The following is a 27,726-nucleotide window of genomic DNA, read 5'->3' on the forward strand; positions in this document are numbered from 1 at the left end:
CACCCAGGGAGCCACATACAGGGATACACAAGAGCACACCCACAGAGCCACACACAGGGATACACATGAGGACACCCAGGGAGCCACACACAGGAACACACACAAGCATACCCACAGAGCCACACAGAGGGATATTCACGAGCACACCCACAGAGCCACACACATGGATACACACGAGCACACTCACAGAGTTACACACACAGGGATATAATGAGCACACCCATAGAGCCACACACACGAACACATTGCCATTGCAGTAGTGAGGATGCAGTGAGGTGCCGCATTCAGTTGAGAAAAGTGAATGGAGTAGACACTTAAAGCTTCTACCTCTGCGTGTGAGGTGCCTAGAAGAGGCCACTCCATCTTCACAGAGGGGAGGAGACTGAGCAACCTGAGAAGTCACCAACTCTATTTCAACCATAGGAGAGAGGAGGCCACAGAGCCAGGGCTGTAAGATGGCAGACATGGCTGTGAGAGAGACTCACGAGACAACAACAGCAAGTGCTCAGAGCAATCGCATGCTGGGTTGGCAAAAGCAAGCGAGCGAGCTCCCGGGAGCAGCCCGCTCGTGTTCTGCATGGCTGACAAATAGGTGCCCACCACCCACTAGTGCCCCCAAGGCTCAGAGCTGAAAGCACTGGCCCCACTGTGCCCCCTCCACTCTTTGGGGGTTGTTCTCTGTCCTCCCATAGGGGCAGGAGTTCCAGCACCCGGGCTCATGTCTAGGTCCCGGGGACCTTGCCATGTTAAGCAGGTCAGGAGAGGATGCTCTATAGTGGAGCCTTGACCAGAGCAGCATTGGGGTGCAGGGCGGGGGAGGGGGGGCGGGGGAGCTCCATGTTAGGATTGGTAAAACTGGAAATTTCCTGTCCTGGAGAGGAAAGGAGATTTTCCGCCCGCGTGGGCGTGTACACACACGCGCGCGCGCGCGCACACACACACACACACACACACACACACACACACACACACACACACACAAGAAATGAAAGGAAAAGCAAAGAAAAGGGGAAAAAAGCCAGCTAACAACAGAATATACAGGGTGCCACCTCGTGGCAGAATCTGGAAAAAACAGCAGAATTTCAGTCAGCCCCCCTTTAGATGGGGAGGGATGGAGTGGACAAGAGGGTGCCAGGGGAAGACAAGACAAAATTTAGATACCAGGAAGAAATCAAGAAATAAAATAGCTCCCTGGGCCAGACTTGCCTATAAACATTCAATCATTCACACAAGTTGGCCAGCCATTCATTCAAGTAAGACGGAGAGCACATCTCTGTGACAGGCAGACCCAGGATACAGAGTCCCCACTATTGCCATCCCAACTGTGTTTAAGGACCAGCAGGAGAGTTTCTCTCCTAAGTTTTTTCCCATCTCCCCCATCCCCCAAAAGATCTCCTGACTCTCAAAAAAAAAAAAAAAAAAAAAATTCCCTCTGGCCTAACCCCCTTGTTCAGATTTTTAAAATTGACCACAAACTGATAGGATATATGCCTGTGGACATTAAACTATATGTATTCTCTGCCCTTTTTGGGAAGATCAGGAGTTAGGGGTTTTTCAAATAGCTTATCGAAGTGCGTGGGTGCTCTCCTAAATAGATCTAGAACTCCCCCACCCTCATTCCACGTCCCCTATGTACTATTCATTTAGTGTATGTGTTTTACAAATCCTAGGACTGTGGGGCATATACAGCTGAGTGTGACACCAGGCCTTGTCCTGTAGGAGCCTTTTCTTGCATTGGTGGGAAAAACCTGTGTCAGCTAACACCAGGTTTAAGAACCGTTGACTGTCACCATGGTTAGCTTCCTGAGTGTGCATGGGGCATGTACACACACACACACACACACACACACACACGTAATAAGCATGCATATGGTAAAGCTACTGGGGAGATGGAATTGTACATGTAATTATTTAAATATTTAAGTAATATTTTGTCAGGCTACGTGTGGCGGTTTATAATCCCAGCACTATGGAGACTAAGGTAGGGTCCTTATGAGGATGACAAAGGTGACACCCCTGATAAAGGCCCATTCCTCTATTGCCTGCAGAATTCCTCTATCTGGGACCATGCATCCAAACACATCAAGACATCATCTAACCTCAGAGTGAAGAGGCACTCCTGGGCATACACATGTGCGTGTACACATACACACACACACACACACACACACACACACACACACACACACACACACACACACTCACACACCAGATTTTGTTTTGTATTTGTTCTGTTTCTGGATAATTCCACCTCTAGATGGGAGAGACGCTTCCTGAATCATTTTTTCCTTATGACTGGACATTCGGGCAAAGACCTTTAATGCCTGCAGAGCTAACTGCCACATGCAGGCTCCCAGTCCTGGCTAGCAGGATGCATTATTCTGAAGGTTTCCTCCACAAAGATACAAAAATGGCTCAGAAAGAGGGGTAGCAGGTAGGGGCTTGGAATGTCCACTATACCAAGTTCTTCAGTGAAACAGGGACAGCCGGAGTCAAAAGAAGTAAGAGGTCTCTACCAGGAGCACCCACTGACACACCTCCTAAGTGGCCTAGGATGAATCCAGGACCGTCATCCTCCAGTGGAAAACAGGGTGTCTACCACCATGGTCTCCTTCGATTTGTTTTGTTTTGTTTTTTCCTATTTTTGTTTTTTTCAAAACAGGGTTTCTCTGTGTGGTCCTGGTTATGTCCTAAAACTGGCTCTGTAGACAAGGGTGGCCTGGAACTCACAGAGACCTGCCTGCCTCTGCCTTCCAAGTGCTGGGATTAAAGGTGTGTGCCACCACCGCCCGGCACACAGTTCCTGGAGAATCAGTAACAACTACTATGACCCTCAGGAGCTGAAAGCTCATTTTTTTTTTTTTTTTTTCTAAAACTGACAACAGAATGAGCTAATAGGGAAAAAATGGCATCCTCCTCCAATGGCATGTGGTTCCACTGATGTGCCTGAGGGGTGTTGGGAAACACGAAGCCTCTGCGTGTGGTTATTTCTCAACCTGGGTGCATGGCCTGTGTGCACTTGTTTTTTTGTTTTCGTTTCTGTTTATTTTTGAGAAAGGGTCTCACTATACATTTTGGGCTGGTCTGAAACTTGGTAAGCAGACCAGGCTAGCCTCTAACCCACCGAGAGCCACTTGCCACACATGCAGAGTGCTTGGCATGAGGCTCATCTGTACAGTGAGCTCTGTTATACTTTCAGGAGTATTATTTTATAATTTTACTAAACAACAGAAAAAAATTTTTAAACATAAATTTAAATGTAGTACTGAGAAAGGTTACAAGGCCATGACCGTGGCCTTATAAAGCCCCATTTAACTGGGGCTGGCTTACAGTTCAGAGGTTTAGTCCACTGTCTGAATGACAGAAAACATGGCAGCACACAGGCAGGCACAGTGCAGGAAGGGTATCTGAGAATTCTACATTTGGACAGGCAGGCAGCAGGAAGAGAGGGTGACACTGGGCCTCACTTAAGCATCTGAAAACTCAGAGTCCACCCCCAGTGACACACTTCCTCCAACAAGGCCATACCCACTCCAACAAGGCCACGCCCACTCCAACAAGGCCATATCTCCTAACAGTGCCACTCCCTGTGGGCCTATGGGGCCATTTTCATTCAAACCACCACCACCTCATGCTTATGAAAAACAGTATACATGCACAGAAGCAGGAAATAGAACATTTTTTCATTTAAAAATATTTATTGAGCATGTACTATATCCTGCACATAGTTTACACATAAGATGCTACAGACTGCTACCCATGCAGAGCCCACTGCATACACTACCGCCACCAGTCCTTGCACTAAGGCACAGGGGCTCAGCTGTCTCTAACACCAGAGCACAGCTCTGCAAGCCACAGTCTACAGGGGCAGCAGCTGGCCAAGGGCATCAAGGACACCACTGACACAAGGTGTGGGCATCACAGTCACAGGTCAACAGGCTGAAATGTGTGTCTGAGGAATCTACAGCTACTCAGAGCTGGGGTCACAGTCACAACTGGCAGCCGACAGGCACCACAGGATGAACACCTACATACACAGCCTACGAGAGAAATGACACTTGGAGTGAGGGGCCCAATGTCACCTGCTAGTTGGAAAGGGGACAGGTGTGCATGGGACAGGTGCGTCTGGATGTCACAGCGCGTGGCCAGATGCATCTTATTCCACCAAGATGCACACTGTGACCATGACTCCCAAGCAGTGTTCAATCGTCACCTCCAGATTGGAAAGACTTTCTCTCCAACCTGTAAAAGAAATAAGAAAAGGTCAATTCACCATTTCTGTTTGATTAACATACAGTACTTCCAAACAGTTTAACTCTGGATGTTGTGGCATTCCAAGCGAACAGATTTAAATGACAAACACTCTGACAAGAATATAAAATTACCACAATTTAAATAAAAGGCAACCGTTTGATTGTTTTTCTTTTCTCTCCTACATTAACTCTGTATCCAAAAAAAAAAAACAAGCTCCAATTTCCAGTAGCCTTTGAGACTTGAGGCTTGACACCCCACCCAACTCTGTGCACCTCATGTCATTCCACATGTGAAATATGTCCCTCACACCTCCACACCTCATGCATGGCTCTTCCAGAAAAAGTGCAAGTAGTGGCCCCAGGCAGGTGTGGACTCCTCCGCCAGCTGTGTCACCTGATGATTACACACTTACCTTCTTACTGTCCACCTGCTATTATATGAAAGAGAAATAAATCTACCTAGCAGTAACACCTTTGGCCTGTGTGAAGCCAGTGATACAGGAAAGGCTGGGCCAACCATGGCAGGAGACACGCATCCGTCATCATTCTTAATGACCCAGAACAGTCTCCCTGAGATCCAGCCCCTATAAGATACGATTACAGGAATAAGTATCTTACTCTTTGAGATGTGGGGTCCAGTGTGGAAGTGACAGCCCAGCTCAGAGAGACGGACATGTGCCTTCTCCATACCGGATTTCTTTGTAACACAACAGAGCCCGTGACCACATCTCCTATGTGGACTGGGACTGGGTCGTCCATCATGAACAAGGTCTGCTTCCAGTGTGTGGTCCTGCAAGACAGGAGCAGGCACCTAGGAGCCTCATCTGGCAGCCCCAACGAGGCCCTCTGCGCTGGCAGCCTTCCTGCCTTGGAACCCAGGAACACGGAGCTTAGTCTCATCTTATACAAGGCGCAGTGCCACTCTCCCACAGCCAGCCCTATGATCTGAAGTCCTTGTGGGGTCAAAACCACAACACCGGGCTGATACCCTGCTCCAGATGCAGCGGAGATGACATTACAGAGACGGCTGAAAGGTCCACCTGGGTGGCCTGCTGACTACACTGGGCTCTGAATCCCCAGCCCCAGAGGACAGGAGTGCACTCGGTCACTGTGCCCCTTTCTAGGCTGCTGATGCCTGATTGAGTCACCACAGTTAATGAGGGGCACATACAATGGAGCCAGGACAGAAGACCATTTCTCAAAGAGATGAGTTTAATGTAAGCCAGTCAACTGCAACACCACAGGCGGGCAGTCCCAGGCTCTGGGACTCTCGTTTCTTTGTTTCCGTGCCGTATCTAGCTCTTCTGGTCTCATGTCAGCCCATGCGCCCAAAACATACAGCATCCCTTCTCGTGTTGCTCTTTGGTTCTGTTCACTCTTCAAATGTCCCTGGTTAACCTCTCCTCCCTGATCTGGGGCACAGGGGTGAGGGCAGGGCACACCAACCTGATCAACGTACACCGCCATTACGGGAGAGTAAGAGGTTGGACGGCATTGTGCCAGCCAAAGGATGTGTTCAAACTTGTGGGCTAAGGGGCTAGGAGAGGCCAGGGGAGCAGAACCTCAAGTCTATGATGCACTTTTACACTGGGGAAGCATCTCAGGCGCACTAACTTGCTGGTAGAGAATAGCCAAAGCAGAGATAAGAGGCAACCCTTTGCAGTCCACCTGGCTGGCCAAGGGTGCCTGGAGCACAGCACACCAGCCTGCTTCCATCTACTCCTTCTCCCCTGCCTCCCCCAGTAGCGTCACTCACGGGTGCAGCGGGCCTGTGCTGAGCATCTGCTGTGGCTGGCCCTCCTCTAGGCTTTGGAAGTGCACACTGAACCAAGCTGTGAAGCCATGCAGGGTACCAGCCTTTTGGATGTCAAACCGCAGCTCACCACGCATGGTCTGCACCCAAACATAGGAGAGCATGTTGGTGCCACAGACTAGCGCCAATCCCAATACCTTAGCCCTGACTTCAACCCCGCAAGCCACTCTGGGTCACGTGGATGGGGCTCCACCAACCACATCCATCCCGAACTCCTACACCCACACAACAGTCGCCGGACTTAGCCAACCATGGCGAGGGTGTCAAGAATTCTGTCACTGACAGCGGCTGTAAACAACTGAAAGAATTTGTTACCCAATCACTGGGCCACAATAAATGGGATACAATATGTTAGGATGCCAAGAACATCAAATGTAATATAAAACTATCTGAAGACAGTGAAGAGATTAAGCATAAAGAATTTTAAAACATGAAAGGCAAAACCAAAATAGAACATAAAAGGGGAAAACAGTCTCAAACGGAGTATAGCAGTTCATTTATTGGTGTAATTCAGTCATCACAACACACACACACACACACACACACACACACACACACACACACACACACACACACACACACGCTTGCTGCATGTCTGCTATCAGTACCCAGTGTCTTGTGCAATTATTTAATGTCAGAAGCAGGTCGGTCTCTCACCTCCAGGTCAGAGATCTGCACAGTTCTCATGTCCAGCTGCAGTATGGTGCATGGCTCAGACAGACAGTCTTCTGGCTTCAAGATATGGTTAGACTTTGGCTTCGAAAAAAACTCCTTGATTGCTAAAGACCTGGGGGGGGGGGGGTCAAGGATTTAGCTGTAAATATACTGGGCGCAGTAAGTGAGCACTGAAGGCGCCGCCTAGAGGATCATCCCTGCTAGCCCAGTTCCTCTGCTCTCCAGCCTCGCTGAGCCTTACTAGCTGGCCCTCAGAGGCTGCCTGTCAGCGGCCCCTTCCTTATCAAGTCAAATATAGGGACCCAAGCACTCAGAAGCCAGCCATGACAAGTCGGGGAGGGGAGGGGGGGAGGAAGGGGGTGGTTCTCATGTGGCTACCTTGGCATTTCAATGTAAGTGTCTCAAAAACACTTTCTGTGGACCTCCCACTATGCGGAGAACTCAGCTGATGCCCCCTAAATCTAGCTAGTCCCAATGCCTACTGGCAGGACTAGAGGAGGCGCCTGTGTCTCGTTCACGGGAGGAAAAACCAAACTGTTCCATAGCAAGGAAGTTCAGCAACAGACAAAGAGCGGCACCCAGAGGTGCTGCACAAAACCGAGTGCTGAGACCCACTCCTACTGTCCCTGTGCACGTGCCCCCCCCCCCCCCCCCCAATGTCAGCCCCTCCTCCCACCACCCTCTCACTACAGCAGCTGTTGAATCAAAACAGCACCTGCAGTAACTTCCCAAATAGCAAACATGCAGATCTTTTAAAAAAGGATTATAGTTTTATGTTCAAATTTCTTAATGTACTTCTGATGATAATTATGAATATGTCCAAATAACACAAACTGTAGCCTGGTATGGTAGTGCATGGCTTCAGTCCCAGCACTTGAGAGGCAGAGGCAGGTGGGTCTCTGAGTTGAGGCCAGCCTGGTGTACAAAGTGAGTTTCAGGACAGCCAGGACTATACAGAGAAACCCTGTCTCAACAAACAAACTAACATAAAAAAAGAATAATTCCTGTACTTTGCCTCAGCATTTTGGTGACTTAGGTGACCTCCCCACATACATATTAATGCTTATGTAAATTAGGGTCCTTTCTGTATAAATGCTTTGTCCTGTCAGCTTTACTACCTAATTTTTTTATTACCTATCTCTAAAATTCCATGGCATTTCTTTCCTTCTTTCAAGGCAGAATCTTATGTAGATCAGGCTGACTACAAACTCTCTATGTAGATAAGGATGATCTGAATTTCTGATAGACACACAGAAATCTGCACACATTCCTTCAGGAAGCCATTTGTTCCCAATGCCTTTCATGCATAGCCTGAGCACTACCTGAGCAAGAGCAACTGTGATGGTTTGAGTGAGAATGACCCTATAAGCTCATAGATCTGAATGCGTGGTCACCACAAAGTGGAACTGTTTGAGGAGATTAGAAGGATTAGGAAGTATGGCCTTGCTGGAGGAAATGTGTCACTGGGGGTGGCCAGGTCCTAAGGATGAAGATGCAGCTCCCAGTGACTGCTCCAGAGCCGTGCTCCCCATCATGGCAATGGACTAAGCCTCTGAAACTGTAAGCCAGCCGCCAGTTAATGCTTGCTTTTATAACAGTTGCTGTGGTCACAGTGCCTCTTCAGAGAGACAGAAGAGTGACTGAGACAGACACAGTAGGCACCACAGAGTGGATAACCAGCACCTACTAACAAGGCTCTGATGCTCTTGACAGAAGATGTCTGTCTCGCCCAAAACAGTGTAGCACATGCAGATGACTGCCACTCAGCAAGACAGGTGATTCAACACTGGCTCATCTGATGAACAAAGTGCCATTTAGCAATGTTGGAACAGTTGGTGGTAATTTTGTTGGATTTTTCCCCCCTGATCTATTCAAGCTCTTCGGCTATGATCTCAGCGAGACATGCATCTTTTTCCTAAAGGATTCTAAATTAAGATTCTTGCTGGTTTCTGGCACACAAACTACCAAACTTTATAAATTCCAATTCAGTGTTTATGTCACTCTGTTGGTGACATAGTGATTCCTCTCCAGCTCAGAGAGAGACCCCATGTTCCCGACACACATACACACACACACACACACACACACACACACACACACACACACCACGTGTTGTGTGCGCACTCCTATAGTGAGTGCTGATATTTCAACACAGACCTCTTAAATCCACACAGAATTAGTTTTAATTCCTGGTTTGAAGGAGGAAGGAAAGATGCTCTCCAAAGGGACAATCAATGACGAATGTGAAGACTCGGCCCTCACTGCTTCCAACTCAGATCCACCTTACCATCCTTAGCCATCTTGCTCTCGCTGCCTCTGGTCCTACACAGTAGCTTTTCTGGGCAGCACTGTTTAGTTACTATAGTTCCACCATAGCTTTTTGTTTTGCTTTATTTTTATGAGTCAGGGTCTAGAATTTGCTATGTAGACCAGGCTAGCCTCCAATGTTGCTGTGACAGGTCTAAAATTTGCTATGAAGACCAGGTTAGCATTGAACTCACAGAGACCAGAGATCTGCCTGCCTCTGCCTCCAGGGGTACCTGGATTAAAGGTATATGCCACCATGCCCAGTCCTCCATCATGGCTTTTAAAAGTTTCTCTACTTTCCTAAGATAGGTAAGGGGAACCCATTTCTCTCTGGGGCACTGGATAGGTAAACATTGCTTAAAATCAGTTAATATACTATTACTTCTGACCTTCATTTTCCTGAAGATTTTGGTGAGAAGGCTATTTGATTCTGTAACTAGTAGCTACTAGACTGTCTTTCTGTTCTTTCCTTGAACAAAACCATACCAGGCTTCCTTGAAGGAAAACATTATCAAGTCTAACAACTAAAAATGGCACTTAGGCCAGCATCCGCCATCTGGACGCCTGGAGAAAACAGGAGAGAGACCACAGCTGACTGAGCTAGCCAGAGCTGTTGATAATATTCTGTATCAGACTTTCAGCTAACATAAGCACAGATGATGAACTCTAAAGGACTCTGTAAACTTTGGCTAGCGTGGGAACACTTCCCCTGGATGTCCCCTGGAGACTCCACACCTGTGTTAAAAAGAAAACAGTCTTCTAAACCACCTGGGGGGGTCACATATCAGATCTCCTGCATGTCACATATTTACATTACGACCCACAGTAGTAGCAACTTTATTTAGTGCCAATGGAATAATTCTATGGTTGGTGGTCAGCACAGCATGGGAACTGTATCAAAGGTCACAGCATGAGGAAAGGTGAGAACCACTGGTCTAAGATAACCTCATTGACTTCAATGATTGGGTAAATAAGAGGTGGAGCTGTGATTGGTCCAAACACTTTCTCAAGCTATTTACACTTAGTCTTCTCTGGCTCTTTTTGGTCACTCTACTATGCTGCCCTAACTGGTATTGATGCAGCATTAAAAGGCTTCATTTGAGTAGTTTCTCTCTCTCTCTCTCTCTCTCTCTCTCTCTCTCTCTCTCTCTCTCTCTCTCTCTCTCTCTCTCTTTCTCTTCTCTCTCTCTCTCTCTCTTCTCTCTCTCTCTCTCTCTCTCTCCCCTCCCTCCTTCCCTCTCTCCTCTCTCTCTCCCTCCCTCCCTCCTCCTTCTCACTTTCAGTAACACAGCCTGAGCTAGTACTACAAACAAGAGAGATGAGTGAGAGTGACAAGGACAGTAGAGTGTTGATGGCCACTCAACAGTCAACAGGCCAAACTGTGTGAGAAGCAAGGCAGCCAAGGGCTCAACAGCTAGCGAGGTCACAGACACCAAATCCACAAAGGTATTGGTAGTTAGTTGTCCCAACGTCTGAACTTCCTCAAAAGGCACCCCCCAACAGAGATACACGCAGCAGCTAGGTCCTCCGATGTGCATCAGCCACATTAGGCAAGAGGTAAGGGGGCTGAGGCAGCAGCAGAGTGGCTGACAATGCATCCAGGACAGGAAGAAAGGCAGCGGAAGAAGAAAGAAACTGGGTAAGAGTGGAATCCCAGTGACTTGTCAAGTCCTCAAAGCCAAGGATCTTGGGTTGAGAGCTGTACCAATGGCTGCTGCCAAGGGCTAAGGGTCCCTGTAGGAGGCCCGCTCTTGGACTATGAAATAGAGGGTAGCGCTTTCTGCTGCCTCCATCCACCTCCTGCCACCATTCAATGCTGTCAAACAGTGAGGAAAGGAACGCTGCCAGAGGCTGTCACTTGAAGGGCTTTCCCTTGCCTGTCTACCCACGGCTCCTGCCTGGGCATAATGAAAGAACTGGAGCCAGGTGGTTAGGAACACTGTGTCCTGCTTTCCAGGTGAGCCTGAGACCCACAATATACAGTACCCTTCCCTCTCAATTCCCTTTGGGATGTTAAATAAGGGAAAAATGATTTCCCATATTAATTAGGGAAAGCATAATGCTTTTATATTTGCTTTTCCTATTATTTTGGCTTTTTAATTAAAAAGATAAAACAGAATGCCTGTAGCAGCATGCTTTATTCCCAGTCCCTCTCACCCTTCCTCTGGCAAGGCCACACCTAAGCCTCCCAGTTCCACTGCTGCCGACCGGAGACCAAGTGTTCAAATATCAGAGCCTATGAGGGACATTCAACCACAGTCCACTCCCATAGGCTCATATCATAATACAAACACACTTAGTCCAACTTCAAAACTCCTGGCAGTCTTCAGAGTGCCAACACCATGTAAAGGCCCAAGGTCCCTTCTGAGCTTCAAGGCGATCTCTCAACTGCCAACCCCTATCAAAGCGAAAGGCAAATACATACTTGTAAAATACTGGCAAAGAACATATTACCATCCCAAATGGGAGGAATGGAGGCACGGTGAAGAAATGCAGGAGCAAAGCGAGACCAGAACTTAGCAAAGGAAATGTCGAATCCTGCAGCTCAGCGTCCAGTGCCTGACACTTCTCTTTCAAAGGGATTACGTGGCTCCACCCTTCCAGTCTCTCTCTCTCTCTCTCGTTCCTCTCCCTAAATGCAGCTCTCCTGGCATCTACAACATCTTGGAGTCTCCACTGCACCACAGTTCAATACTTCACCCAATGGCCTCTCAGGGAAGTGGGTGAGGCTATGTTCTCACATCCCCCCACCCCCCAGTGACGCACTTCCTCCAACAACGCTGTATCTCCTAAGCCTCCCAAACGGCGCTATGGTTTGGGCACCAAGTGTTCAAATACCAGAGCCTATGAAGGACATTTCTCATTCAAACCACCACAGGCACTAGTAGTTGTGTCTCAGGGACCATTCTGGAGCACAGTCATTTGGGGAGGCTCCGTCTCTGTGATCCAAGGCCTGTGCTAGAGCCAAGTCTCACTCTCAGTGGAGACTTTCATCTCAGGACCCACTTCTCCATGGAAGCCTCGATTCCTGTGTTTCAGGACAGGCTTGCTCCCGGAGGGGCTCTTCCCACCCCCCACCCCCAACGTCAAAGTCTGCTCTAGGGAAGAGCGTCCTTCTCGAGGAGTGGAGCTCTCTCCGAGCTCCTTTTGCCATACTTCCCCTCAACAGTGAGGAGCTGCTGCTTTAGGTTCTAGTGCGGGGGGGAAAATAAGTGCGAGTGTGGTCCAGAACACTGAGAAAGTGGGAAGGAGCTTGCGGCTGAGGAGGGAGTAAGGAAAGAGCAGGAGTAACGGGCAAGACAAAGCCATCCCAGCAGGCGCCGACTAGCACGCGCAATGGCACCACTGCCCTTCCTTCTAGTATCAGCTTCATGGGGTAAACCTTTTCACATATCCTTTACTAGGGAGTGGAAGTACAGTGTCTCACGACATAGCCTTGGCTGGTCTGGAACTTGTGAAGTAGAGCAGGCTGGCCTCAACTCATGGAGATCTACCTGCTTTTGCCGCCTGAGTGCTGAGATTAAAGACCTGTAGCAGCACACCAGCCTCTTTTGACATATTCTTGCATCCACTGCGTTCAATTATAACAGATTACACTGTGGGTAAAGATGGCTCCTAAGAAATCTTCCACCTATTCTAGGAAAGGGACCAGCTCAGTTCACGCCCGTGGTGGACAATCTGGCTCTAGCCACTTGGCTCTATCTGCCCTCTATCAAAGAAGGTGCACTTCCTTCCCACTTTTACTTGTACATAAGCTGAAATAAACCTTTACTCCTTGCTTGCTCTGCCTGTGTCCTGATGCAAATTCTCCAGGAATACAAGAACTGAGATGCTGCCACAGCTGAGACTGGCGGGAAGGCAGGAGGAGGCCTGTCTCCTACAGCAAGCTCCCCAATACATAAAGAGCTCAGGGGTCAGGAGGGGTAGGCAGAGGAAGGCAGAGGAGACGGAAACAAGAAAATCTCAGCGATGTCTGTGACTTCATTTTGGGTCACTGGTCCTTCATAAAGAAGGAGAAACTGTGCCTTCCGCAGAGTGAAGATTCATAAGACCCACCCCAGGGAAAGCAGAGGCGGCACACATCAAGACCCTCATCAGCTGGCCGCCCACCCAGCTCCCGTCCGCTTTCCTACACACGGGGCAGTCCTGCAAGTGCAAGTGGTCACGCACACCTACTTGAGTGCACTGAGGTTGAACTCGTACGCGTTGTCCCAGAAGAGCACTTTGCTGTGGTAGTCCTTGTCAGCGCTGCAGGGCACCAAGTGCAGTGCGGCCGTGGTCGGCCAGATGATGCCATCCTCCTTTAACCACGCATCCCGGGCATACAGGATGGACTCGATCATGAACTCAAACTGCACGGGAGGAAGAGAGGCAAGGGTGTCACTGAGGTCTCACCCAGCAAGACCAGAGTGCTCCATCTCATGTTGGGCGTTTCCGTTTTACCCCAAAGCTATCCCAGCCAGGCCAGTGGATCACATGAGAGAACCTGGGGATTATTCTGCGCCCTTAGAAACCGTTATGTATGCATCATGTCCTAGCTGGGAATCTGTCGCTTCCCACTCAACTGGGATCCAAGGGGAGCTAACAGCCAATAAGAATTCTCACATTTGCCCCAGACTGGCACTCAGAGAAAACCTACTAGATTTTAAAGTGCCCCTAAGTGCCACATGGCTTTACCTAACAAGCATGATCAGTCTGTCTGGAGTATTCCCAGAATTTTCACACAACCCTCTGGTCAAGCACTTAACTGTGGGTCCCTTAGAAGAGCAGGCACTTTACCCCCCACCCTCAAGCCCTCAGGGAGGCCATCAGGGGAACCTGTCATCTTTAGGACTCAGTTGGACCAACATAAATAGGCCAGGTTTCCTTTTGTACCTAAACTCAATTCAAACTCAGGAATAAGAGAGTCAGGGCAGAGGCTGAAGGCTACTGCCAGCGGTCCCTCCGCTTTCAGCCGTGACGGGTGGGGATTAGCAGCAGGCTTGTGTTGTCTTAGTAATCTGCCCAAGTTTTACAACAAATAAAGACCGTAAGGATTTACACAATCTAGAGAAGGGAGCACAATTCAAATCACAAGAAAACCCAGGCCCTGAAGGAACTGTTTTCTTTCCAAGTACTGTTCTGCATGCATTCACATGTATGTGCGCACATACAAAAGACAGATATGGCCTTTACATTTTATTTTCCGTCATCAGATAGAACTGCCCTGACATGGTATACACTCTACATGAACTTGGGCACCCATGTGATGTGTCCCTACAGTCATGACAGGACAAGCAGTAGCTCCCCATTCACACAAACGTCTACTGGTGACCATGCCCTCCCACCCTGGGGCTCAGGAAACCCTCCCTCGTCTGAATGGAGTCACACAGTGGAGTAGCCTTTTGAACTTGGCCTCCTCCATCCAGCGGGAGGCCTTTGGGGCTGTCCACATGCTTTGAGCCTGGCTCCTCTGTATAGATTTGCCAGCCTGACCATTAAACCGCTGAAGGGCATATGGGTGTTTGCAGTTTGGGTTAATTATAACCAGAACTCATATGGTTGTGCGTCCAAGGGGCGTTGTGAGAACACAGCTTGCACTGCTCTGGGCCCATGTAGGTTAACCACTTCATCTTGGTGAACCACGGAAGATCGCAACTTTCATGGGAACTTCCACTTTGCCTAAATTGCTGAAACCCTGTATCCAGACGGGACTGGAAGGAGAATGTTCAGCTGCGATGGCAAATAAATACCTTTAATCCCAGCACTCAAGGAGGCAGAGGCAGGCGGATCTCTGTGAGTTCGAGGCCAGCCTGGTCTACAAAGTGAGTCCAGGCCAGCCAAGGCTACACACAGAAACCCTGTCTTTAAAAACCAAAACCAACCAAACCAACTAGCCAAACAAACAAAAACACAAAAGGGAGGAGGAGGAGCAGAGGAGGAGCAGGAGGAGGAAGAGATGGTGGTGGAAGAGGAGCAGGGGGAGGAGAAGGAGGAGGAGGAGTCAGCGGCTCAGTCGGGGCCAGCTCAGTCTGCAGTAACTTCCCCTGGCCTCTGCGCACTCCTGCAGCTGCAGCAGGAAGGATAGGTAGGGCTCCTGGATCGTATGAGGAATAGAAACCATGTCACTGCTACATAAACACATATTGGACACAGTCTACCTTTTAAAACTCATGTTATTCAGCCAAGAATTCAGCCAGTTTAAAGAAAAACACCTTAAAACATAGCTTTTAACATTCATATGACTTGTCATAACTGTCTCTAATTTTCTCATTTGAACATTTTGTGGTGAATATTGCCCAATCTAGCCTCAAATTATAATCCTTCTGCTTCCAGCCCCCACGTATTGTGGTTGTAGAAGCAAATCCCACACGCTGCTGTCACCAACATCTCTCAATACAGATTCCTGTTCACATCCATTTCTATAGGACAATACAATTTACAGAATGTTTAAATCAATGTGTGCATTTGTGTGGGCACACAGGCAGAGGACAGCCTGAAGGAGCCGGTTCTCTCCTTTGACCCTGTGCATCCCAGGCTTGACGGCAGAAACCTCTACCAGCTGAGCCATTTGCTAGTTTCATTTAAAGAATTTTTTTTTAAAACAACTTGACATATCCCGGCTTGGTCGGCTTCAAAGAACTGGAACAACCTACACTGCTGAACGGCACACGATCTAACTCCTTAGAGACCATCCCACATGCCCTCCTGTCTTCAGGCAGCTGCACGGCTGGGCCTCCTCATCACATCCCATTGGACGCCCTGACTCCTGATAGCGCCTCATCAAGAAGTCAACACTCCCTGTCTGTAACTGTGTGCCAGGTTCCCAACACAGCCGCCTCCACGCGGGTACTTGAGACACAGTCCCCAGTCTTGGATCAAGAAGCACTGGTAAGGAACTAGCCTCCACATCTCTGGACCCCCAAGGCTCCTCTCTTCCCCATCCCTGCCTCTCAACCCCAAAGAGAGCTAGCAGGGGCCTCCCTTCCACAGGCTTACTCTGCCCTCTTCTAGCTCACACAGCTGGGGCAATAGCAAGTGGTCAGTAAATGAGTGTTGGCTGAACGAACGCAGGCCTCAGGGTAAAGGCGCATGCTCACTTCATGGCTAACAGCAGCATCCCTTTTCCCATCATCCTATAAATCTGTGGATGTCAGCACATATCACAGACATCAAGTTCCCAAATACTTTCACCTTCTGACAAAATAATCCAGCAGGCCCAAGTCCAACGCCCTCAGCCAGCACTCCGTCCACGTCTGCACTGTAGGCAGGGGGCAGCACTCAACAACCACTTAGTATTCAAAAGGTCTTGCCAGAGGCATAAATTACCATCCAGAGATGATTTTGTTGGACTTTCATACAAAGGCTAAACTTCAGGCTTTAGTGCACAAAACGCCTTGGGTTTCACAATACCGAACACAGCAGGACAGAGCTAAACACATAAACACTGCTGACCCTGCCTCCTAGCGGAGACTCCTCTAAAGAAGTAATAATGCAATGTCACTTACGCTGGTGGCATGAATGGTGAGTGTCATGGTGAATATGTGAACAAGTAACCAGGTCCATCTGAGCCCTTCTATGATGAACTGGGACCATGACAGGCTCACAGACAGTAACAAGGCTAGCCTACAGCAAGGGGGCCACGAATGGCAACACCACTGGATGAACAAATAGCCCTAACGTAGCTGGGCATGGTGGTGCACACCTTTAATCCCAGCACTCGGGAGGCAGAGGCAGGCGGATCGCTGTGAGTTCGAGGGCAGCCTGGTCTACAAAACAAGTCTAGGACAGCCAAGGCTACACAGAGAAACCTTGTGTCAGGAAAAAAAAAAAAAAAAAAAGCCCTGACGCTCTGAAGACACCCCAGGAGAGAGAAGATGATTTGGAGAGCTCAGGGTAAAGTGGCACTCACTCGCTCATGAAGTATTTTGTTGCTGTTGTTATTTTCCAGACACTGAGCTGGTATCATTCAATAAATAAAAAAAAATATAAAAAAATTAAAAAATTAAAAAAAAAAAAAAAAACCACCTCACTTCAGGGGAAAAAAAATCACAATCGTAATTTTCAAAGATTCCTCAGATGGGAAGAAATGAGACCCCACCACACCCACAGCCCACCACAGGCCAAGCGTTACCAAGAGGCAGGTCCCCATCCACTCGGACACCAGCACGTCCACCTTCTCGGGCAGCACCACATCTTCCACTTTCTGCTGGAACACGGTGATGGTGTCAGCAAAGCCGTTCTGCAGGACCAGCTGGCCTGTGTGCTGTGCCATCTCACTAGCTTCCACGGCATACACCTGCAGTGGTAAAAAGGTGACCCTTAGCACCCGAAGATGTCATAGCTATGTCACAAGGCCATGGCACAGCTTAGCACAAATATGAAGAGAGGAGAAAAAGGCTTCCTTCAGGGAGCCAAAGGCCTGTATTGGGGCAGGTAACCATGTGAGGCCCAACATAGTCATAAGCACCCACCTTTTTCTATCGTGAACTAAAGTAACATCTCACAAATGTCCCGCTAACAGAACCACTGTCACTGCTGTTCTGTCTTGCTGCCCTTGCACTGCTCGTGGTCAGCACAGTAAGCCAGTCTTAGCCATAGATGGACCAGCTTGCCTACTTCCTTCCCATGAGCCTAAACTGCCATGAGGCTAAAACAGCATCCTGAAAGGAAGAAATATGACGGCCGCCTGTCAAGTCAGCCACCACTCTGGCCCACAGTGGGCACAGATGGAGGCAGACGCAGGCACACTTACTGCCTTGGGCCGTGCGTGATGGGCACAGAAGAGGCTGATGATTCCAGTGCCACAGCCCACGTCCAGGATGACCTTGTCCTTCAGGGACTCCTTGTTCTGTAGGATGACACTGTGGTACTTGGTTGTCCGAGGCTGGTCGGCCAACATTTCCAGGTGAAGTTTCTATAAACAACACATCAAGTGTCATCGCAAGGGCCTGGACCTGAACCACAGACACAGGGACGCAGCTCCTGCACCCTGTCCCAACTCCTAAAGTATTAGCAACAAACGGGCTTTCAGATCAAAAGATCAAACGCCAAGAGATTAAAGGTATCAGTGAGATGAGCAGAAAAATCAATGTGGACCACATAGAAGAAAAGAAAAAATATCCCCACATGTACTTCCCAAGGCTGGAAGGACTTTACCTCCCAGCCAGGTTCCATCAAGAGAAAACACCGGGCTTACTGCAGCAGGTGTCCTTGTGACAAAAGGGCCCTCCCCACAACATAGGGTGTCAGATTCCCTGAAACTGGGATTATAGATGGTTGTGACCCACCATGTGGATGCTGGGAATCAAACCTAGGGCCTCTGGAAGAGCAGCCAGTGCTCTTATCCACCGAGCCATCTCTCCAGCCCATAGACTAAGAGCTTTAACCATATGCATGCAACAGTGTTTTTAGCTTTAATTATAATGTATAGCATGCCTAGGCGAGCCCCAAAGCACATGCTTTCCTTTACAAGAGTTGCCTCGGTCATGGTGGCTCATCGAAGCAGTAGACCAGTGACTGAGGCGACAGATCAGCTCTTTGGCTTTCCTGCTTAGCATCTCATCTGCCCCATCCACCTCACAAGGAGACAGTTTTCGCCTCGTTTTTAGCAAGGGTGAACCTTGGGCCAGAGGGTTACTGACATCCAAGTGGGATAATAAGAAGACCTCAAGCAGTATTACTGTTAGCTGAGTTATGTAACTTTTGTATCTCAATTTTAAAGTGGGACATCCTACTCTTTTTTAAACACCGAGAGAAGGAGAGTTTAGAATTTCTTGCTCTAATACTACTTTTAGCCTGAGTCAGCAGATGACAGCTCACGGGTCAATCAGCCTATCAAAGTGGCTTTTACCTTTAAAAAAAAAAAATGTTCTTATTTTTAAGGAAAAGAAAAAAACCATACTTCGATGTTGAAAGGCACACAAATTTCAGATTTCTATGTCACTCACAGAGCTCTGTGGTGTGTCACCGCAGCCACACGCACATCAAGTATCCAGCACAGCAGCGGTCCCTCCGTGGTGACAGAGACCCCGGTGCCTCTAAGTCAACAGGAAGATCTGCATGTCCACTTTAAACACTAGGAGGACAACTCACACACACACACACACACACACACACACACACACACACACACACACACACACACACACACACACACACAGCTCCACAGAGAATTTGGAAAGCAGTACCAGCGTTCCGTAGCTGTCAAAGTACTCCTCGTCTTGCCAGGTGTCCTCAGGGTCATAGTCCTCGATCTGCTTGCCAAGGTGGTTTGCGGGGACGTACCCACAGCCGCCTGCACGCTCCCCCCACCACCAGTCAGCTGTGGTTTGTCTCAGGACAAGAATTTTTTCTCCTCTCAAAAAACTGAGCTGGAAAACAATCGCCAACACCGACAGAAGTTATAGCGTAAGAAAAGAGTCTAATTGATCGGCATTTATCACCAATAACTGGGTACTAAGTCCCCAGTGTTGGTGGCCAGATCACAGTGACCTCAGTGATTACTGACGACTCACAAAAAAATGATAGCAAGATATAAATTTTGTATGGGCATCCATCAGAAAGAACATAGCCTAACCAACATTCTTTTCTGACAATTACACGTGTGTGTGTGTGTGTGTGTGTGTGTGTGTGTGTGTGTGTGTGTGTGTGTACATACTTGACGTAGTATATGTACTGGGGCCAGAGAATTTGAGAGTCAGTTTTCCCTCTACCACATAGGCTCCAGGGATCTGACTCAGGCCGCTAGCCAGCACCTTGCCCCACTGAGGTATCTTGCCAGCGAGTTCCTAACACTCTTCTTTAAAAAGACAGGCAGCTGTGTTAGGAGTCTCTACTTAGACTCCACAGATGTGCTCCTACCAGACTCAAGAATGTATGATGGTCTGATTAACGTCGCTGTCCCTTGAGCAGGGGGTTCTATACCAAGTTCTCCAGGCAGGGGGGCGCTTCCCCATCCTCCTGCAAGCATCTTTGCATCCTGCTGGGGTAGTCTGTTGGGCTAAGGAGTGACTAGTCAGGGTTAGTACCCAGACCTTCTTTAACTGTACGCGTATGAATTTCACCGTGAAGTACGTTGAGATTCCTAAGTCACAGTACAGTGGGTAATCAGAGATACCTGGGTCTCGTCAGTGGCAGTATAGTCGGCTATGGCCACGAACTCCTCTGGCTGCAGTTGCAGCTGTGCCCCATCCTGCAGGAGCTGCATCTCCCCGCCATAGTGCACGGGGTCTTCCTCCTACCGCGGCCAAGGAGAGACACAAGGACAGCCCTGTGAGCTTTGTTGTCACTGTGAGCTTTGTTGTCTGTGTTTGTCTCTCTCTATGTACCACCTGATCGGAACTGTTTCAAATAAAGATTCATGTGAGCAAGACTTATTATTCAAATAACCTGAGTCATTTTCTTTCTTTTTTTTTTTTTAAAGCTTTATTTATTTATTAAGTATACAGTGTTTTGCCTGCATTTGCACCAGAATAGGGCACGAGATCTCATTTTAGATGGTTGTAAGCCACCATGTGCTTGCTGGGAATTGAACTCAGGACCTTTGGAAGAGCAGCCAGTGCTCTTAACCTCTGAGCCATCTCTCCAGCCCATAACCTGAGTCACCTTTGTGAGCATACTTGAGGGCTGTCACCTTCGGTCCACCTTTGTGTCTCCAAGACAAGATGACTTAAAGAGAATGTCAGCTGAAGTAGGGGGGAAGAGGGGTGCTGGTCTTTAGCTTCACCAGCTCTGCTTCCTGGGAGCGACACTCCAGTGAGGAAGACACTACTGCAAGGTGGACTCCAGGGACCCCTTCAGACCTAAGGACGCTGATACTAGGTGGATATGGCAACAGCCCATGGAAGGTGCTAGAAATCGGCACAAGCCTCGAAGATACCAACAGAACTCAAGCAACCCAGCAAGGACCTATGGGCTGAGACTCAGCAAGTCCATAGTTTGTGCCCTATAGAATAAAGACACCTTAAAGACATAGACTAGGGGCTGAAGAGATGACTCAGTGGTTAAGAGCACTCACTGGCTGCTTTTCCAGAGGCCCTGAGCTCAATTCCCAGCACCCATATGGAGGCTCACAGCATCTATACTGTAGTCCCATGGGATCCCATTCCCTCTTCTAGTGTGTAGAGAAAATACCCATATACATAGGAAAATAAATCTTAAAAAAAAAAAAAAAAAAGACATAGACTGAAGGTGCCATGGACTCAGACCATACACTCTAGTGACATAACCTTGACCCAACAAACATGTACACCCAAACCTAGGCAGAGGAGTAATTTGCTTAAGCAACATATAAACACACAAAGCACAGAATAAAATGTATCTTGTAACCTCATTCCAAGCACGCTGCTGCTTATCTTCCCTGACTTAGAAAGTACCTGCCACCATGCTGCCCACAGAACATGTTGAAAGCTGCTCAGGCCGGGAATGCTTCCCACTGAGGCAGGATTGGAAAGCGGGGAATTGGAAAGACTTGGGAAGGAAAAGAAGCCCCTCGTTCCAAAACCTTACGAGAATCAGGAACTTCCAACACAGGCTGGAGAGATGGCTCGGTGGTTAAGAGCACTGGCTGCTCTTCCTGAGGAGTCAAGTTCAATTCCCAGCATCCACATGGCAGCCCACAACCATCTGAAACGCCAGTCCCAAGATCTGACAGCTTCTAGCCTCTGCAGACACTGCCTGCTGTGGTACACACACATACACGCAGCCAAAACACCCATATACATAAAGTAAAAATAAAGGATTTTTAAAAAGACAGTGACCTCAATGCAAGCAACAAAATCAAAACTACCTAAGAGATATTTATCGTCTCAAAGACATCTCAAATTCTGGAGTTAAAAACAGCAAACTACGCTTACTTAGGGCCTGAACATTTGTGGCCTTTAAGTTTAACCATATTAATACATTTCTGTCAACCGTAACTATAAACAGTGTGCCTCATAAAGCTACCTTGTGATTCTAGTCACAATAAAAAAACTCTTTCCTGAAAAATAAGTCACCCAGTTCATGTCTTTTTTTTTTTTTTTTTAACTCTACTTAATCTTAAAACTCCTTAATCTTTAAACTCCCTCGTCAGTTACATCCTTTAAACACTGTAACTTCAAATGCCCGAGTGATCACCTATCGCTCTCTCAGAATACAGGAGCTTTATCTAAAATACGTATTCTCCCTTGTGTGTGTTCAGTACACTCGCTAAGCCTGCTTCACTCTGACTCATCCAAAGGTTCCGTTCTGCATCAGTCAAGGATCTAGCTTTACCTGGGTGGATACACAGAGCCGAGAGCAAAACACATCACACTTTGGGCACCTGTGCAATAGGAATAGCCATTGAATATACAGGCTGCGTTTGGTTTCTTCTATTATCAGTTATTAATTTCCTTCAACGCAAATCACCCTGTGTGTACCTAAGAAATTCCTCAGGATAAATTCCTCAAGTGTAAAGCTGGTAAAGACCGCTGTGTCTTTTTGTTGTCTGGGGTTGTTTGTTTCCTGTTGGTTCCAGGCTGGGGCTCACTGTGTAGGTCTGGCTGGCCTGCAACTCACTGTGTAGACCAGACTGGCCCTCAGGGCGGGGCTCTACCTCGAAAGTGCCAGGATTAGAGGTGTATTCCACCACACGCCGCCCGAGACTTTCACTTGCAGGGCTTTCATCTCTTCACCAAATGCCCCGAGGACTATACCAAGACTCCATGAGCCCTGCTCCACTGAGTGGGAGCTCCAAGGCTCTATTTCCCTCGTGAACAACAGACACTGACCACTTTATCTCTGCGGTTTGATGGGTGACCATTACTGTTTTGCATTTCCACTTGCCGACCTCGTGGGCCATTCGTGAGTCTCTAAACATTTACTAGCCCTATTTTAATTTTGCTAATTGCCCGTTTGTACTCCTGGCATTTTCCTTACTGCGGTAAGTGAATTGTGGTAACGTGAATTGCCTTCATATGGTAAGTTTTCCTCTGGCCTGCCCTCCACCCACCATAGCACTCTCTCCATCTATTAAGTAAGTCTTTGAGACCCGTTCCAGGCACATTCACAAGCACATGTTCCTCCCCCCACCCCACCCCCGCTTCTCTCTCACTCTCTCCATCTTTCCTTCCCTCCCTTTCTTTTTCTAAGTAGATTTTCCCCTTTCAATATAGCTAGTTTGTACATGCCTTACATGCTCCCCCTTTTTTTTTTACAGTTTACTTTTCTATACAATGTCTTGTAGAAAATGCTAATGTTTTCATAAAATATTGAATTCTGCTTGATTCTGGTTTTTCTCTCAGCATCATTTCTACCACCATAAAATGTGCCACACAAAAAAAACTTTGTGCATGTGTATCCTTATCCAAAGACTTTATTCCAACAGGACAGACTGCCAGGCTCAATGGGTAAGCCTTTTTCGAAGGTTAAGTCACACTTTCACAATTCAGGGCCCTCCCGTTGCCTACTTTGCCTGCAATGGGGTGTCCTCTGCCTCAAAAGCTGGCACACACAGACATCACCAATGCTTCAACCTGGGCCAGAGACTGGTATACAGGGTGTCTCGGCCACTGACTTTTGATTTCACTACCGTGTCCTCAGGGCTTTTGTTTACATATCCTGACTGTAGCTTGAATCTGCCCTTCTGTAAGAGACATGTTTACTTATTCTATTTACTTACTCTATCTTTATATATTTCATTTCCCTACGAAGCCTCTATGAGACCGAAGGAGAGCTTTTTACAATACAGAGCTTCTCCAAGATCTTGAGCCAATATTTTTCCAAATACATTGTTTTTCTCTTTGTTTGTTTACGATTCATAAAATCAGTTGGGTGGAGGGCGAGAGGGAGGGTCCAGTGAGCGAGGTCTCTTGTGCAAACACAGCAGCCACATTAAAAAGCCAGGTCTGGCTATGGGCACCTGTAGACCCACCCAGCACTGCAGGGAGAGGGGAGTGGGTCACTGCAGCTTACAGAACAACATGCCTGACATAATGGGCAGAACACAAGGAAACACAGTCCTCAGTGGAAAAGAAGAAAACCTAAAGCCATCTTCAAAAACTAAGGCCTCAAGAGCTAGGCATTGTGAAGGACAAATTTAATCCCAGCACTCGGGAGGCAGAGGCGGGCAGGTCTATGTGAACTCAAGGTCAGTCTGACCTACACAGAAAGTTCCAGGCCAGGAATACAGTGTGAGGCTACAGTCCCTCCCCCACCCACCCCCTTCAAATAAATTAAGACAAAACATTTTCATTCAAACCAAGTTTGCCATAACATATCACAATAAACTCATGCTACTAACAAAAAAAAAAAAAAAAAAAAAAAAGTCAAGGCTGAAGAAAATGAGCCTCCAAGGAAATTTAAGAATGTAAGAAAAGGCAAGAGAGGGCTGGAGAGATGGCTCAGAGGTTAAAAGCACTGACTGCTCTTCCAAAGGTAATGAGTTCAATTCCCAGCAACTACACGTTGGCTCACAACCATCTATAACGAGATCTGTATACATAATAAATAAATAAATCTTAAAAAGAAAAGCAAGAAAAGGCAGGAGAAACCACTTCTCATTACATCCTTTCCACAGTGTAAAGCCAGAAGTGACGCTCTCTTCCGGAGTTCACAATACGTGCCAATTAATGTATGTTACAATGGACTGGAAACTAGAAAACAAAACTAACTCTTCCGATTTTCATACTGCGAAGCAGGAAGTCTGGAACAGGTTATGTGCTCGGCAACACCCTGGAGAGCTACGAAGGCAGTGTTTTAAAAGATACCGCCAGCAAACCAATAGACACAATATGTAAAACTACATCAGTTGTCATAGTAACCCAAAGCTGGGCAGAAATGGGCAAGTGTACAAACAAGAACTGCAACAACCAGAAAACAAACAGCAAATGCATTAAAATTAATTGCATCAGTCATTACATTCAATATTAATGAACTAAAACACTCCATCGCAGGGGCAGAAACTAAGAACAAAGACCCCCACAAACAATATAAACATCCCAGGCACAGTGGGTACGCACAGGCAATCCCAGGGCTCAGGAGACAGAGACAGAAGGATTCCCGGAGCTCTCTGGCCATGCAGGTCAGGCATTAGCTGTTGAGCTCTGGGCCAATGAGAAGCCCTGCATCAAAGGAGGCAGGTGGTATTCCTGAGGATGACACACAACCTTGTCCCTCTGGGAAGCACACACATACGTGCACATACACATGTGTGTATATACATGCACTCATGAAAAAGATTTAAGATAAAAAAAAAAAAAAATAACAATTTGACCTCAGTGACAGTGAAGGGACACTATATCCAACTGCAGAACCCACGGTCTTTGGAAGGATGGCCACGTCACTCAAGAGAAACAATCAGTTCCATGAAGCGGGCTGCAGTAAATTTCAAAGGCTCAAATTATAGAGAGCATGTTACTTTCTCACGCCAAAACTCAGTAATAAAAGAGCGAGGAGAATCTCCCAAATTTGGAGCCAACCGGATGGCTCAGCAGACAACGGTGCTTCCCACACAAGCACCTGACAACCTGGGTCCAACGCTCAGATCCCGTGAAAAAGTGGAAGGAAAGAATAAACCACTGAAAGACGTCCTCTGACTGCCACATATACCCCATGGCATATATTCACATACATGCACACGCGTGTGCACAAATCAATAATAGTAAAATAAAGATAATTCCCTAATACTTAGGAATAAAGTAAGATATTTCCAAATAGTCTGGAAATTTTTCTAATACCCATTACATTATGATGAGTAAAAATATAAATTCCTTGTATCAGTGCAGCGTCCCTAGTGGGGGGCGGGGCAGTATTAACAGAACTGCTGTCAGGCATGGTGGCACACGTCTTTTTTAATGCCAGCACTCAGGAGGCAGAGGCAGGCAGATCGCTGTTAGTTCGAGGCCAGCCTGGTCTACAAAGCGAGTCTAGGACAGCCAAGGCTACACAGAGAAACCCTGACTGAAAAAAACAAAAACAAAAACAAAAGAATTGCTGAGCCACTAAGAGGCACATGTCACTGGGACAATTAGAAGAAGCCTTTTCTATGGCGTCTAACTGACCACAAGTAAAGTGTTATCTATGACACCATCATGGGCTACTGAAGACCCCTGAACTGGGGAAGTCACCTGGAAACTCAGAGTTACGTGGTCCTTCTGTTCTCAAAGCTCCACACAGCTATGGCTGAGTCTCCAACTGGAAGCACCAGGAAGGCAACAGAGACCTGCTGCATACCACGGCGGGAGAAATGTGAAACACATCCGAGCCCAACAAAAGGGAAACAGAGGGAGATGTAAACCTGCCCACAGCAGCCCTACACAAAACTCAGTTGCCACACAGCCACAGACATAGCAGTAGCGGGGCCAAATCGCCCAAGGAACATTACACAGCAAACCCGCTTACACAAGCCTCAGAGACACACACAGCAACCTCACACTTTGTTCAGGGACCCTTCGCTTTGTTTGTTTGATGGACAAAGGCTCTCACTGTCTAGTTCTGGCTGGTCCGGGGACCCTTCTAAGGTCATAAAGGTACAGACACAGTACAGAAACATACATAAGCAATTGTTTGCCTCTAGAAATGGAAGGAGTGGTTGTGAGTTTAAGAACAGACTATGGCATTAATCTTATTTGTGTGTGTGTGTGTGTGTGTGTGTGTGTGTGTGTGTGTACACGAGCATGCTTTGAGGAAACTATGACAAAGGATGAAGTACTCATCTCTGCAGAACATATACTCAATCTCTACAATACTATTTTATAAGTGTCTTAATATTTACATTTCTCAAAAGAAAAGCTAGTTCATGGAATTAAAACATTTTGCAGCTGAAAATGGGGATTAACAAAATGATGAAATAAATAAACCTCCTACATATAAAAACATCCAAACATACAACCCAGTACCTGGGCACAGAGGCACCTTTAACCTCAGGATTCAGGAGCCAGAGGTGGGCAGGTCTTTGTGAACTTAAGACTAGTCTGGTCTACATACCAGTTCTAGGCCAGCCAGGAATACACAGTAAGACCCTATATCACTACAATAAATAATTAAATAAATTCAAATCCAATGGGTAGAAAATCATTAGAATGAAAAAAAAAATGCTGAAGCTGACACCACAGACATGAAAATCTTTTATTTTTAAAAGCATTTTATTTGAATATTCATTTTATTAATTGTACATAATCAAAATTCCTTAACATGGAAGGAGACCTGTTCTCTACTAACATGAATCAAATTGCAGAAAACACCACGCAAGGACAGATCTTCTCAAGTACCAAACACTTCCTGGTCCTAGGCCTAAGACCAAGCAAGCACATGTATAAACTGTGATGTTTAAGGCATGCTAAAGAGTTCCCTGACGTGTTTATGGCACCACTCAGCATAGTACCTATGATTAGGTTCATCCCCCTGCCTCAGTGGTCTTTAAATTCAAGCATCCTCCTGTTAGCCATGACCTTGAGAGACAAGAAAAACTGCATCACACCTATGAGTGGCGCTTGCTTCTCTGGACGATTGTTACACATGGCTCTTACGTACCAAAACCGGGATGACCTGTGACTCATTTCCGTGACATTCACCTGGAGTCTCCATAACTCAATAAGGTCAGGCTTCATTACTGCCGCTTTGTTATTTCATTTCCCCTTCCATGGCAACTTGAAAAAAAGAGAAACACAAGTGTTTGTTATACTGCTTGATAATTAAATTCCTTTCAGCTCTACAGTTCACTGTGTGTGTAAAGCA

The 27,726-nt window shown here is 47.3% G+C and overlaps 1 protein-coding gene across 1 annotated transcript; it reads right to left on the reverse strand.

Annotated features, from left to right (window-relative positions):
* Positions 1-3,678: 3,678 nt before the first annotated feature.
* On the reverse strand, positions 3,679-27,591 carry Prmt2 (protein arginine methyltransferase 2). Its single transcript, XM_051153262.1, has 10 exons — positions 27,523-27,591; positions 20,147-20,266; positions 19,218-19,400; positions 17,783-17,944; positions 17,162-17,326; positions 13,225-13,400; positions 6,724-6,853; positions 6,010-6,146; positions 4,872-5,043; positions 3,679-4,242 (listed from the first exon to the last, which is right to left on the reverse strand). The coding sequence occupies exons 1-10, from the start codon at positions 27,574-27,576 to the stop codon at positions 4,210-4,212; spliced, it is 1,332 nt and encodes a 443-aa protein (XP_051009219.1). The 5' UTR covers positions 27,577-27,591; the 3' UTR covers positions 3,679-4,209.
* Between the last annotated feature and the right edge of the window lie 135 nt (positions 27,592-27,726).

This window comes from Acomys russatus, chromosome 11 (genome assembly GCF_903995435.1).
Source record: "Acomys russatus chromosome 11, mAcoRus1.1, whole genome shotgun sequence".
In the NCBI taxonomy this organism is placed as follows: domain Eukaryota; kingdom Metazoa; phylum Chordata; class Mammalia; order Rodentia; family Muridae; genus Acomys; species Acomys russatus.

Excerpts from the sequence above, each read along its gene's own strand:
- Prmt2 (XM_051153262.1), bottom strand. The coding sequence starts at position 27,576 with ATGGAGACTCCAGGTGAATGTCACGGAAATGAGTCACAGGTCATCCCG. Across the intron at positions 20,267-27,522 it reads CACAGGTCATCCCGGTTTTG|GAGGAAGACCCCGTGCACTA; the intron begins GTACGTAAGAGC and ends TGGCCGCGGTAG. Across the intron at positions 19,401-20,146 it reads CTGCCACTGACGAGACCCAG|CTCAGTTTTTTGAGAGGAGA; the intron begins GTATCTCTGATT and ends ATTGTTTTCCAG.